General features: G+C 35.6%; 1 protein-coding gene across 1 annotated transcript in view; it reads left to right on the forward strand.

Moving 5' to 3' along the window:
- Positions 1–13,542, forward strand: part of NEK10 (NIMA related kinase 10) — an 88,500-nt gene that overhangs the window by 42,624 nt on the left and 32,334 nt on the right. Inside the window, 2 exon segments of the mRNA XM_048301646.1 lie at positions 12,479–12,609; positions 13,028–13,098. Of these exon segments, the coding sequence (XP_048157603.1) occupies positions 12,479–12,609; positions 13,028–13,098 (202 nt within the window).

Below are 13,542 nucleotides of genomic sequence, written 5' to 3' on the forward strand. Positions count from 1 at the left end.
TTCAGAGGAGATAATAATGATAATGAATTAATACTTTTTGTTAGAATAAGATTAGTCATTTAATCAAACTAATTGATAGCTTGTAAATGTCTTTTAGTCCAATGTTACTGGCATTTGTTTGCTAAAATTCTTCTTTCATTTTTATTTTAAGTAATGTTAAATGAGCTACATTTAGATAAACTATGTTCTTATGACATCTGAACTGCAGGACTTGGAATACCTCTGATGGGTTTATTTCTGCCTTTCCCATTCTCTTCTATATTCTAGATGTTAGCTGCATTAGTATCTTGGCAAATCCTTACTATTTCAAATCTTACTATTTCTTGTTCTGCTTTACTGCTCAGTATATAGTGTGCTGTTTGAATTTCTTGTGCTGTTATGCGTCACCTTGCTGTCTTGGATGTTTCCTAAATAGCTTGCTTGTTGTTTTACCATTTCTTTGATGGTCAGTTAAAGCTGTTTGCTCTTTTCATTTGGGTCTTGGGATTTAGTTTCTGGTGTGGCCTTTGTTCAGTTGCTTGCTTTTTCACAGAAGCCAGATTTCAAAGCTCTATCAAGGATTGTCCAAACTGACTTAGTCTTTGCTTGGTTTGCTCCATCTCTTCCAATTGAAGGAGTTTGAATTTAAGTACCCTGTGATTTCAGACAGACCCATATATCTGCATTTGCTATCTGTTCTGCTGAAGAAAGCTCTTTTCCTGGGTTACTGCCCGGTATCTATCTAGGTTCTCCACAATTTAATCTATACAAGCAGGGGTAAATGATTTTATGACTAGAAAGGTAGTACAATGTTAATAACTATGTGATCCCACTTGCAGACTGTGTATTTTTATGGAGAGCAAGGTGCCAAATTGTGAAACTGGGAGATGAAGGACTATGTAAATGTAATTTGTGGGTAGGTTTTGTTGATTATTATTTACAATTTAACATGTGTGTTAGTTCTCTTTCTACCTCCTGTCTCAAGAAGGGTTGATAAAAGCTTTAGCTTATTCCAGAAGGATTTTAAGAAAGAATTTGGAGGAGAAAACTGTGGAATTAAATGTTTTTCTCATCGCAGGATCATGTGACAGTTCAATTTAGGTGTCTTGTCCTATTTTGCTTCTGGTCTGTTTCTCAAGGGTGCCCATTGCTGTGGTTTGGTAGCGAGCTGAACAGAATGAGGTGATGTCTCAACTCCCTTCCTTCCTTCTCTTTAGTCTTTGCTCAGTTTCCCATGTAGTCTTACTTTTTCAGATGATGTTTTTAAGTGAGCTAGGAAGTAATACATTTTAATATTAAAAAGTACAATAAAATATGTCTAGATTATTATGTTATGAGCCTATGTGCTTATTTCATCTACTGACTTTCATGATGATTGTTGGGGGCATCTGTGTCAACAGACTTTATTTAGATCTGAGAATTTTAAGTTCTGTGCAAAAGAAGAAAATGAAGTCACCATCTTATTCAGGTAAAATTTTCATCTGTTTGCTTTCTTTCTGGTTGTTTTTGTTTTTCCATTTAATCCATACTGAATGTGATTGCTAGACAGAAAAGTTGTTATTGGTTAATTATCTTGTATATTAGTTTCCAGCAAATCCAAATACTTGCAAAGTCATCTAATTCATACCTTACTGTGAGACAGCAGTTACTGTCAGAAACAAGTCTCTGTGTGGCTGGGATTCATCTTACTTATATGTAGCAATTTAAAAGCTGGGCATCTTATCGAAGTCAAGCAGCTAGATCATTACTGAAAGTAATGGAAAAAAAATAGGCATTCCAATAATGAGTTTCATCCCATCTACCTTAAACAGTTATGTTAGGAGGAGATGAATCAACCACCTGATGTGTCTATCTCTCTTCATTTGCTACAGAGGGATCTTAGCATAAATCTCTTAGAGGAGTTTAAAGTAAGGTGAAATTGACACCTTCCATGAAATCAGGAATCAAAAATCTAGGTTTATTTTAGAGTTGTTGTAAAATTGGATTTGCTACTGCTTGTGTCGTCTTTTTGCAAATACTTACTTTTCCATGTCTCCCTCTAAAATGTAAATATTCATGCAATTTCTTGATAAGCTTGCTTATCCAGCTTTTAAGCTGGATAAAGGCAGTGAATGAAGTTCATTCGAGAAGGCATATATCTCAGTAAGCAAAATATTTTACCATTTTTTAAGTATTCAGATTTCTGTTTCATAGATAAAAGAAAAAAAAATTCTCGAGCTGTTTATATATTTACAGACTTCACACAGTTCCTTCAATATTTTACAGGAAATTGGAATATTAATTCACTGAAAAACATCTCTAGTTGGAAGGAAATTCTTCTTAGAAGAATCTGTCAGATGCATATTAGGAGTACCTTTTTAGAATATGAGCGTTTCAGGTTTTTATGTGTATGGATAGCACTTTGCCACAACTTAAGGGTACAGTTTGTCTACAGCATTTCTTTTAAAACTGACAGCTTGACAATTTGCTAGATACTTTTGTGTAAATGTATAACATCCCATGTGTGGACCGTGCAGTGTTGCCTGGTTTTGATAATATAAATAACAAATCACATTGAAGGGAAATTTTATTTTGTAAGTTTCAGAATGCGGCTTATACTTCCTCTTGTTGTTTTAGACTTTGTTCCATGATGCATCTGAAGGAATAATAGATGTAAATTAGAACTTTAATGTGTTTTTCTGTTTTAAGCATACCAGAAGTTCTGTATCTAGTACTGGAACACTAAATTACAAATTAATGATACTTTGATTTGTCCTTATAACTTACTCAAAGATGCGTATAATAATATTGAAAATTCAGAAGCATAAAGAAATTGAAACACCTGTGCAAATTTTGAATTTAATTAGATAATTGTATTTTTATTACAGTGTGAAAGGTGATACTTCATGACTTTCTTCAGTAATAGTAAGACAACTGAAGAAAGAATCAGCTTTCTATAAAGATCACCTTTTCTAATAGAGCCTGCAAGCCTTTTTAAATTGTCCTTGAAACTTTTTTTTTTTTTTTTTTTAAGGAAGGCCTAGAAACAATAGTAGTTTTATACACTGGCTCCCAGCAAGTTTTTTCTCCAGATCAACAGATATGGCATGTGGGTGAGAAGATCAAATTCAGACTGAATTGTATCTTTATGGGATATTTTCCCAATATGCCTATACACCCTATCCTGATGAGGGGAAAAACCATTGCAAACAGATCTGTGTCATGGTTTAACCCCAGCCATTAAGCAAGCCCCAAGCAGCCACCAGTGGGACTGGGGAGAGAATTGGAAGGGTGAAAGCTAAAAAACTCATGGGTTGAGATAAAGATAGTTTAATAGGGAAAGCAAAAGCCATGCATGCAAGCAAAGCAAAGCAATGAATAAATTCACTGCTTCCCATGGGCAAGAAGGTGTTCAACCATTCCCAGGAGTACAGGGCCCCATCACATGTAACTTTTACTTGGGCAGACAGACCTCATCATTCCAAACATCCCCCCTTTCCTCCTTCTGTATAAACTAAGCATGATGTCATGTACTCTGGAATACGCCTTAGGTGGGTTTGGGTCACCTGTCCCAGCTGTGTCTCTTTCCAACCTCCCATGCACTCCCCATTTCCTCACCAGTGTGGCCATATGAGAAGTAGAAGAGTCCTTGGCTCTCTGTAAGCCTTGCTCAGCAATAACAAACACACATCTATATTTACCATCATTGTGTTCAGCACAAATCCAAAACACAGCCCCTGAAGAAAGTTAAATCTACACCAGCCCAAACCAGCACAATGTATAACTTTTAAAAAAGTGTATAGAAATGCTTCACTTGGGGGTAAATGCACATCAGAGCCCAAAAAACTCTAATATTTGTGGTCTACTTGTAGTAGATACCTAATGTTGATACCTGGGCCCTTGCATTATGTTGAGAGTTCTCCCAATTTTTATAGGCAAAGTAACTCAATAGTACTGTACCCTGTAAGCACTCCCAAATTGCTTTGTTTCTGAAATGAAACATTCTGGCTAGAAAATTCTAGAGATCCAAAATGCATCTTTGAGCGGTAGTACTGTGTATATATGTATACACATATATATATATATGTGTGTGTGTACATACATACTGAGACATGCAAAGACATGCACACCCACACATATGTGAAAATCAATGAGAATGTTCATACATCGAGAATTTAGTTCAGTTTAGATAGCGTAAGACAGATTCTGTCATGTTTGGATTTTGGTTTGGTTTTGTGGGGTTTTTTTTGTTTGTTTTTTTTTGTTTGTTTGTTTGGGGTTTTTTTGTGGGTTTTTTTATTTGTTTGCTTGTTTTGTCTTGGTTTTTTTTTTTGTTTAATTTGTCGTTCCACATTGCCAAGTTAAGCATAGATTGGATTAGCAACACTGTTTCTGGCATAACCACATATGCAGGAAATTGCCATCTTGATTTCTCCCGTGCTTTCAAGTACATATGACGTTTTACATTATGAGAATTCTTTTTTTGTTCTACCTGCCAATGATACTTAAGCCAATGTGTCCTAGCAAGTGGTATCCTAGCAAGTACGCAATTTCCATACCTGGGAATTCTTGGAGGATGTTGTTTCCCGTGTTTTCAAACATGGGAACATTTAGATATGGATGTCCCTTGGGAAGCATAGTCAGTGAACATCCATGAAATATATCCTTCAGTTTTCAAGATAGTTTTTAAGAAGATACTTGTGCAATGAACTTCAGTGCTCTATGAAATTCAGAAAGGGCTGAGATTTAGCATTTGTTTTCTCTAGCACTAAAGGTTCGTATGTGTGAAAGCAGTGGAAGTATAAAGTTGCTACAAAAACCAGGTCTGTCTGCCTGAGATGTTCACTCTTGCAGAAAAAGTATAGAGTTCAAAGATGGGAGAACATGTAGTAGTTGACTATAACTTGCTGATCTTCTGAGTATGAAAACAAGTCCTCACAATAATATTCTTCTGCTCCTTTCAGCAGCTTTTTATGCTCAGAAAGAGGAACTGGTAAGAGATATGCTGAAGTTTTTAATGTATTTTCTTGTAGAGTTGCATTTTGATTGACTTAGTTTTTCTCAGGAAAGGTAGAAGAGTGTTTCAGTTGAGCATTGTGAGCTAAGGGTAAAACTGAAAGTTGTGTTTCAGTGAAAGCTGATTTTATATTTCTAGAGCTGACTTCTTGGCTTATTTGGTGTCTCTCTTCCACAGAAAAAGCCTCCCAAACTTCTGCCAGTACCAGTTGTTTTTGAGGCTGTGATATAAACTGTGTCAATGAAATGATTCAAGGCAAAAAATTCCAGTTGTGACAAAAACCACCCAACCAAAGCCAGCCGTACTCAAGGGCAAACACGAGCATTTGTGTAAATATAATGATGAGCTAGATTAGAGAACTGAGCTGGCTTAAAAATATTTTAGGTCTTTGCTCTGATGTGTAATGCATCTATAGAAGTACTTGTGCTGGCACAGGAGAGCAGACCCTGGTGGAAAAGAGTGACTGGGAACAGCAGAAGTAAGACACCGTCTTGACTTTCAATCTCTTTTGAATACATAGCCTAAACAACTTATCTCATGTGAGGCTGTTGTGGTCTTCACAGTTTCATATGTGCTCCAAGTTTTTGATGGGAGAAAAAAGTAGTTACAAGTGCTTCTTTGCACTTAGGAATTGGGAAGAGGACCTTGTGCTCTGAACATGCTTTTGCATTGGGTATTTAATGATTTAGGTATGAAGAAGGTATTGGTTTCTTTGTTTTGTTTAACAAAGCAATAGCAATAAAGAACAATAGAATAAACCTTTTAAAAATGTAATTTGATTTATATTCATATGTGACAAGGGTGAATTAGAAGTGAGTTGGTAGCAGTTTTTCATGTGTTCTAGAACAATGTCTTATTACAATGCTAGAGGCCATAAGTTATTTTTTAAAGTTGATATGTTAGGCATCACTAAGCAATAGTGTAAAAAGTTGGCATGCATAAAAGCTTGAAGGTTTGTAAATTCAAAGAAATACAAATCCATTGTTGAATGTTAACTGGATGTCCATATCTTTATTTTCAAAAGTGTAAAATGAAAAACCCAAGAAGGTAAATTATAAAACATCTCGACTATTTCAAACAGAGAGGTATTGGATTGTGTTGAAAGAAAGCAATAAGTTAGTGAGGTCTCTAAATGCTTGATCAACAGCAGCGTAGCTGAAATTTACGCTGGTTTATTACTGTGGTCTTGTTTTTATACATTTCTCAGTGCTCATTAACATTTGAGATTGAGACAGACTACACAAATTTACTACTATATGCAGTGAAAAGTGTCCTTCCACATCAAACCAGGGGGTTTTTTTAGAAGATACTAGTAAAAACATAAGGCAGGCATTTTACAGTCTGATGTATCCTACAGTTATTAGTGGCCTGTCACTGACTGCATTGGTTTTGCCTATCCGTAGACTAAATTATATGAATATAGAAGAGCATTCTTGGCAGAGACAGGCAATGCTTGGACTAGAAAATGAAACTGTTGAAATTACACTGATGAGAGAGCAATTAGACACATGAAAGTGGCCTCTCTTAGCTGACTTCACCCATTTTAAAATTACATTCCCCACCTGGTGGCATGAGGATTTATCACACTGTAAAATTGCCATCTGAAGGTAGTAAATTTCTTCCCTACCCTTGGACATTTTAAAACTTGGTGGAACTGATAAATAAGTGATGAATTTTTCTCTAAGTGCCAGTGGAAGTTGAGGATGTCTGAAAAGATGTCTTTTTTGAATAAGAAATGTATATTTTTTTCCCCAAAAAATATTTAACATAATTTGTAAGGAGAAAAATGGTAGCAAGTTAGACGACAACATAATAAATTATTATAGACTTACTTGGCCATACTTTTTCCATTTCAAAATAGAAAACTGTGAAGGTAAAATTTTAACTAGTGATTGAAAATCCTGTTCCTGCTTCATCACTCAAGGGATAGACAGAATATCCCCAAAAGGCTTGTGTTGAATTCTTTATGTGGGTGAGAAATGCAAATAGCTTTCAGCAATATTCACAGGACCTCTTTATTCAAACTGTCAGTTTTGTGGCTCCCGTTTCTTCTTCCATTGGTTTTAGTGATAATTATGAAGCTACGATAATGAATGTGTATCTGTAGCTTGCAGCAAACTATCCAGAGAAGAATTCTGATGTGCAGCAACTGCTTTTCTATTTTTTATTTTAGGACGATACTGGTGCTTCTTTGTTTTGTTTTGGTTTGTTTTTTTTTATCCTTGTATTATTTCCCCCTCTTTCTGTGACGTGGAGAACTGATTATAGAGTAAAAGTAGGGTTTTTTTCACACTGGTCTTAAAACACACAAATTATCCTGCAGTAGTTTAGTAAAATGAAGATGGGTTCGTAGAAACCTAGAAATGGTGTCCAAATACAAGCATTTTCTCATTCTTTGCACTGAAATTCATTGTCTTGGCACTTTTCTGAGAAAATAGAGATGAACTGAAATAGAAGAGATTCTAGCTTGAGTTATGTAGATTTTTTTTCATCATTGTAACAGTCAAATATGGAAGTGAGAGGTTGTGTAGTCTTTACCTCTGAAGATTTTTCAAGACACTACTGGGTAAATCCCTGTTTATCTGGGCCAGGGAACAGCAGTCTCATTTTTATAGTGAATTATGGCAGTCATAGGTACAAAGATTGTGATAATCCCATTCTCTGCTTTGCTTTGACAAGTCCTGCCAGCAAGTAGTAAGGCTATCCATTGCAAGCGAGTATTATTTTATAGGTATTTTAACAAATATATCTATATACCTGAAGTTAATAGAAACTGCAGAGACTCTTTTAGCATTTGGGACCAAAGGAAAAAAATCCCGTTGATCAATGTATGGCAAGCTTGTCTACTATCTCTCCTACTGTTCTGTCTCCAGCAGTGGGAAAAAAATCAATATCCATAGGTAAGGACAAATGGGATAAGCATGTTGGATACTTTGCTAGTTTCCAGCTATTTTCAGGTTGCATTGCTTCTTGAAATCAGTATGGTTTCTAGGCATGAGTGTTTGTATAGCTGATACCTACTGCTGGAATCTCCATCAAACTTTAAATAATTAATTGAAGGTATGTTAAAGACTAAAAGCAGTAACTGTCATTGTTAAAATCTTTGTCAGTGGTCGATGCTTCTTTATTTAGCCTTTCATTATAACTGTCACTTTTTCTGGGAGTCAGTCTCGAAGAATCACTGCTGTTTTCATTAATTCCTAACTGTCTAGTTGAAACCAAGTCTTATTTGAAAATGCTCCTCCTACTGAAGGACGCCATATACTGCATGTTCTTACACCTGTTGGAAGCAGCAGTGAACACTGTACCAAGATAACTCATTAGTGGCTTACTGAAGTTCTGTGTAGCTTGGGAAATCTTCACTGGTTGTGTCCCATGTAAAGTCGGCCTGATAGTATTGACAACATTCTTTAGACGCTTCAGAGGCTCTAGAAAATGAATGCTGTTTCGAAAATGTCATTCCTTCATCTCCTCTTTTCCTCCCCCTCCAAATTTAGGACTTCTTTCTTAATTTTGGAACTTCCATCCACTAATAACTAATGTGAACATGAGCTAATCTAGTGAGGATAATCATCTTTTATACAGCTATGTGGTAGTGCAAATGTAGCAGACTCAGATAAACAGGCTGTTTGAATCTCTGTTAAAAGTGTTCTTAAAGAAAAACAGTGACAAAATCACATCAGTAAGCAAAATTATAAATGAAAGCTTGATTGCAAAGATATCTCCAAAGCCATGTAGAGGGGATTTGGTTAAATGTGTTTGATGTTTTACAAGTAGCACTATACTGACAAGATTTGGTTATTGTTTTTTAAAAAAAATCCTAATTATAAATGTGGGGTACTATGGGAAACTGTCTTCTGTATTTAAAATAGCTACTTAATTTTGTAAAAAGGAGTTCAGAAGGAAAAACAACTATTTGGATTAAGCAATGGCTCATTTTAAGGCTGTGGGCATGGAAGATTCTGTTAAGAATAAAAGCAGTGCTAATATGTTGAGCAAGAGTGACCTTTCTAAGAAACAATTATAAAATTGTCTGTTAAAGGATGCTGAGAATTTGGACAGTTATTCTGTGGATATAATTCTTTCATTTTAAATAATTTAGTCTTGCATTTGCTATGGACATTTGTTTAGTGGAGGATTCTCTTACAGTTAACATAATGCTGCTGGAGTAAGCTTTTTCATCTTGAATGTATAAGTTGGAAATGACCAGTGATTTGCAAACTTAGATGAAAACGATAGTTATTATCTTGAATATGTTAGCTGCAAGAATTAAATGACTGTATAAGTATCTGCTGCCACTTCTAGCAGCTGTGGCTAATAGTATCAATACTGCTGCTTAGTGGCACTAAGCTCGGCCCTTGGAGCAATGGAAATGAAAATCTTTATCAGCTCTTAGGATCTACCCCTTTCTGTCTTGAATGCGTTTTCTGATCTGTTTGCTAAAAATTTAATTAGTACCACTGTCTGGTTTCAGCCAATTGAGCTATCTTAAGGTAAAAGTTAAAGGACGAGTACTGCCTTGAAAATTAAAAAAAAAGTCATACTAATGCTACACCCTTAAATTTTCAGTGTTTATGAGTAAGACTGGTTGCGCTCATTCTTTCTGGTCTTGACCAGACAGTGACAGTTTATACACACTTGTCATCTGAATTAGGCAAACCATATGTACTCCTACCACCCTCCTGTTTGTGGGTGGCAGTGTACAGGAGCAAGAACTGGGTACTTTCTCTGCTTGGCATCCCTCACCAGTGTGGATCCAAAACATGCAACTTGACTGCAGAACTGTTTTGCTAGTCAACAAGTACTGTACCCCACCCACATTTCTAACTAGCAGATGGTGAGGCAAGCCTGTAGAACACGGTGAGGGATTTTACTACAAGGCTAAAAGTAAATAAATAATATTTGAAAATCCTATTTAAAAATCTAAATTACAGAACTAATTAGCCACAAAAGCATAGCATCATGGAAGTAGGGGATTTTATATTCTCTGTAAAACTTTCATGGTCACATTAAATAAAATTACTTCAGTAATTTAAAGTATTTCTTAAGCATGAGACAATATTTTTTTAAGGTATTGGTCATCCTAATGTGCTCAGTGTCAGAGATTTCTGACCAAGACATTTGTTCTGGAAGAAAAGATCAACTTCTGCTACAAGTCATTTTGATTTAGAAAAAAGGGATTAGATGCGCATTTAGAACAAGAAATCTTTCAGCATGAATAAACAGAACAAATTACTTCATTAACTTTCAGCTACTGTGCATTTGTGTGAAACTATGCTAAAACTATAACCCTGTCAGCACAGTATTCTTTCTTTGATTTCCAAATCACAGTATGATTTTTCCAAGTCACCAGCTCATGGGCTGCTGTTTGCTCTGGACATCAAGCAAGGTTTTTCTCTGCTGTTCAGGAATCAAGATGCTGTAGTCCAGGTCATGCTTGCCTCTGTTTCTCTCTCAGTTGTATTCATCTTATTCTTTCTGTGGCTGATCTGTAGCTTTTTGCATAGTTACATAAATTTGGCTTGAATAATCTCTGGTATTTTAATATAATTTATTAATTTAAAAATAATATTTTTAAACTTGATCTCTCTATGCATTGAAATTATCACTAGAACGAAAGACCAAAATTCAAGTCAGATTTATTTTTCTGAATAGGAGCATGCTTAGAACTTTGCTAAGATAGGGCCTTTGCCTTATTGAGCTCACCATCTATATGGTAAGTTCCAGTACTAATGTTTGCTCTAACTGGCACTTTTATGTTGCTGTTATCCCCGGAGAACATAGGTCCAGGTTAAAAGATATGGCCAAAGCAGAGTTAAGACCTCATTTAATGAATTTCTCCTCTTTTATAGTGTAGTTTACAATAAAGAAATTACATTATTGGCTTATTCACTCACCACCTCTCAAGGTGATAGGCTGAGCAGTAAGACACGCATTTCCAAATATTATTGTCACAAGACTGAAAACAATTCTAGTGTTCTGACAACAATAGCAGGTGTCGAAATAGTTTACATTCTTACAAACTGTTATCCATCCAGTTCTCATGAGAATGAAAGCTGTCACAGAGAAGCTGTGAGAAGCTGGATTTCTCTGTTTCTCAGCTAAAGCATGAGAAAGGAAAAACTTCGCAAACTACGGAGCTGGAAAATTTCTCTGCTCCTGCCTTTTAGCATCCACACTTTTAATATACAAAAAGGAAATTTACACAAAGACATCTAGAATTAGTGTCACAGTGTGATTACAGAAATGCTGTTATGTTCTAACAGTATTTAATACCCACTCTGTGGTTATGTATCATCAACAGCAAGATTCAAAGAAAATTGCTTGTTGGGTTTGACCTAAGAATCTGTATCTTGTTTGATCAATTTTGTCAGAAGATTGTGACCTGTCAGTCTCTCTCACTTCCCTGCACTGTGACCTCTCTTCTGACTTTCTATTCTGTTAAGTTCACCTAATTTATCATTTGTCTGGGGACCTCATCCCATATATTTAAAAAATCTGCATTTTGTACATAGCAGCAGGATATCCTCTAGCATCATTAATTGAATTTACACAGTACGTCTGAGCACCAAAATAAGGCATTTTACCAAAGATATCTGTACAATAATTATGAAGATATAGTGGTTCCAAATTCTAAGGTGAAAGAAAAAGGTAAACAAGTCAGTTTTCAAGTTGATTTTACAGATGAAAGATGTCAAGTATTTTTTTATATCTCTGAATGAAATAAACCAAACACGTTCTGTGATATGATCCTTACTTACTGCTAAGACTTGAACTCCAACATCAGAATACACCTACTAATGTAAATTGTAATCATCCAGGTTCATGAAAAGCACTGAGGAAATTGAACAAAGGAAGTAAATTCTGTTTTGTACTCCGTCAAAGCTGAAGTTACTGCCTTCTTCTGTTTTCTTTAGGTGTATCTTTACAATGATTTTTTGTATTGTCATTTGGCTGCCTGCTGAGTGTCCATGTTGCATCCCTGCAAGGAATGCATTACAGGAGTTTAAAGAGGATGAAAACGATTCAATGAGTCATGGTTTTTTCCTTACATTAATAGCAAAACTATATCCATTAGCATTCTAAATCCAGGAGTTGTATTCAAATCTTTCTGATACCTGAATTATAAGATGATGTGCCATATTAATCTGTTCTCTAGTCTGTTTTATTGAAATGCCATCATTGTAAACTAGTTCTAAATGCTATAGTTCATTTGTGTCCATTAAGTCCAAAGACAATGTGAGTGGAAAGGACAAGTGAACAAAATATAAACCCCTAGCATTGTGAGAAGTTCAGTAGAAGTTGAAAGTCTATTAATTGTACTTCCCCTTAAAGAATTTGGCTGGTAAAGGAAACAAATGCAACCTTTTGAATGTAATTGTATGTGCTCTGAAATTATGTTGTAGTGAATAACTAAATATTGGGTGGGGTTTTTTTTTAGAAAATAAGCCTACTTCTAGGTGAATTAATAAAACACTTGTGGCTTGCATTGCTTTCTACGTAGTCCTGAAGTTGTAAAGTGTGAGCCTTATGGAGAGAAGGCTGATGTCTGGGCTGCAGGATGCATCCTTTATCAGATGGCCACTCTGAACCCAGCATTTTACAGCACCAATATGCTCTCCTTGGCAACTAAGGTATTCACATTTGCCAGATCAACCTCCCAATTATTTCTGCATGTGTTATCATGAATGAGAATTCATGTTTAAGTTATTGACATGTAAACTGCTCTCAGCTCTAATGTGTGTGTCTTGTGAATGAGCACAAGTGTTTATTATTGTGTGAATTGCTGTCTTACCATTGTAATTGCAAAAATTGCTTGTAAATGTTCAATATTGTAGCACTTTAATCTACAGTAAGTATGTACACTAATGTGGATACCTGACTGGAAGAGACATTCTGCATTAGAAGATGTGTTCTAAGTTGTTCTGCAAGTTAGAGCTGATGATGTAATGCTCATCAGGTTGTTTCTAGGGGCAATAGTTATCATATTGGATCTTCGAATAAATAATGGAGTCTTTTTCTTCAACAAATTGTAGACTTTTTATTTTTCAGATAGTAGGGGATGTGTATGAACCTGTGCCAGAAGGATTGTACTCTGAAAAAGTTTCATTTGCCATTAAGAGGTAATTACTCATTTTATTTCGACATCCTGCTGAAAAGATGTTTGTTTTGTGTGCTTCCAGCAGAGATAATGCGACAGTTTGCAGACTTTAGCAACTGCCAGTATTCGTCTGTGAATAGGAAATATCTTTGGATTTGAAGAAAAACAGAGCTATCTCCTTACACCAATAGTAACATATACAATATAGCTGCAGATGTGCAACTGGAAAGCTCATACCAGTATAGTCAGGGCATTCATTTAGCCACTATATACTTTATATTCTGTGCTGAAATTTATATTTAACAATATTAGTACAGTACTTAATTCCCTACACATCATTCCCCCCCCCCCCCCCCATAAAAATCCAGCATTTTGAGTAATTTTCAAATGCAGATTGTGGTCAAGGAAATAACCCTGTTACAATATGTTACTTATAGATCACTGTATGATCATGTTCATAGCTTTT

The sequence above is a fragment of the Corvus hawaiiensis genome, chromosome 1 (assembly GCF_020740725.1).
Source record: "Corvus hawaiiensis isolate bCorHaw1 chromosome 1, bCorHaw1.pri.cur, whole genome shotgun sequence".
Lineage (NCBI taxonomy): Eukaryota > Metazoa > Chordata > Aves > Passeriformes > Corvidae > Corvus > Corvus hawaiiensis.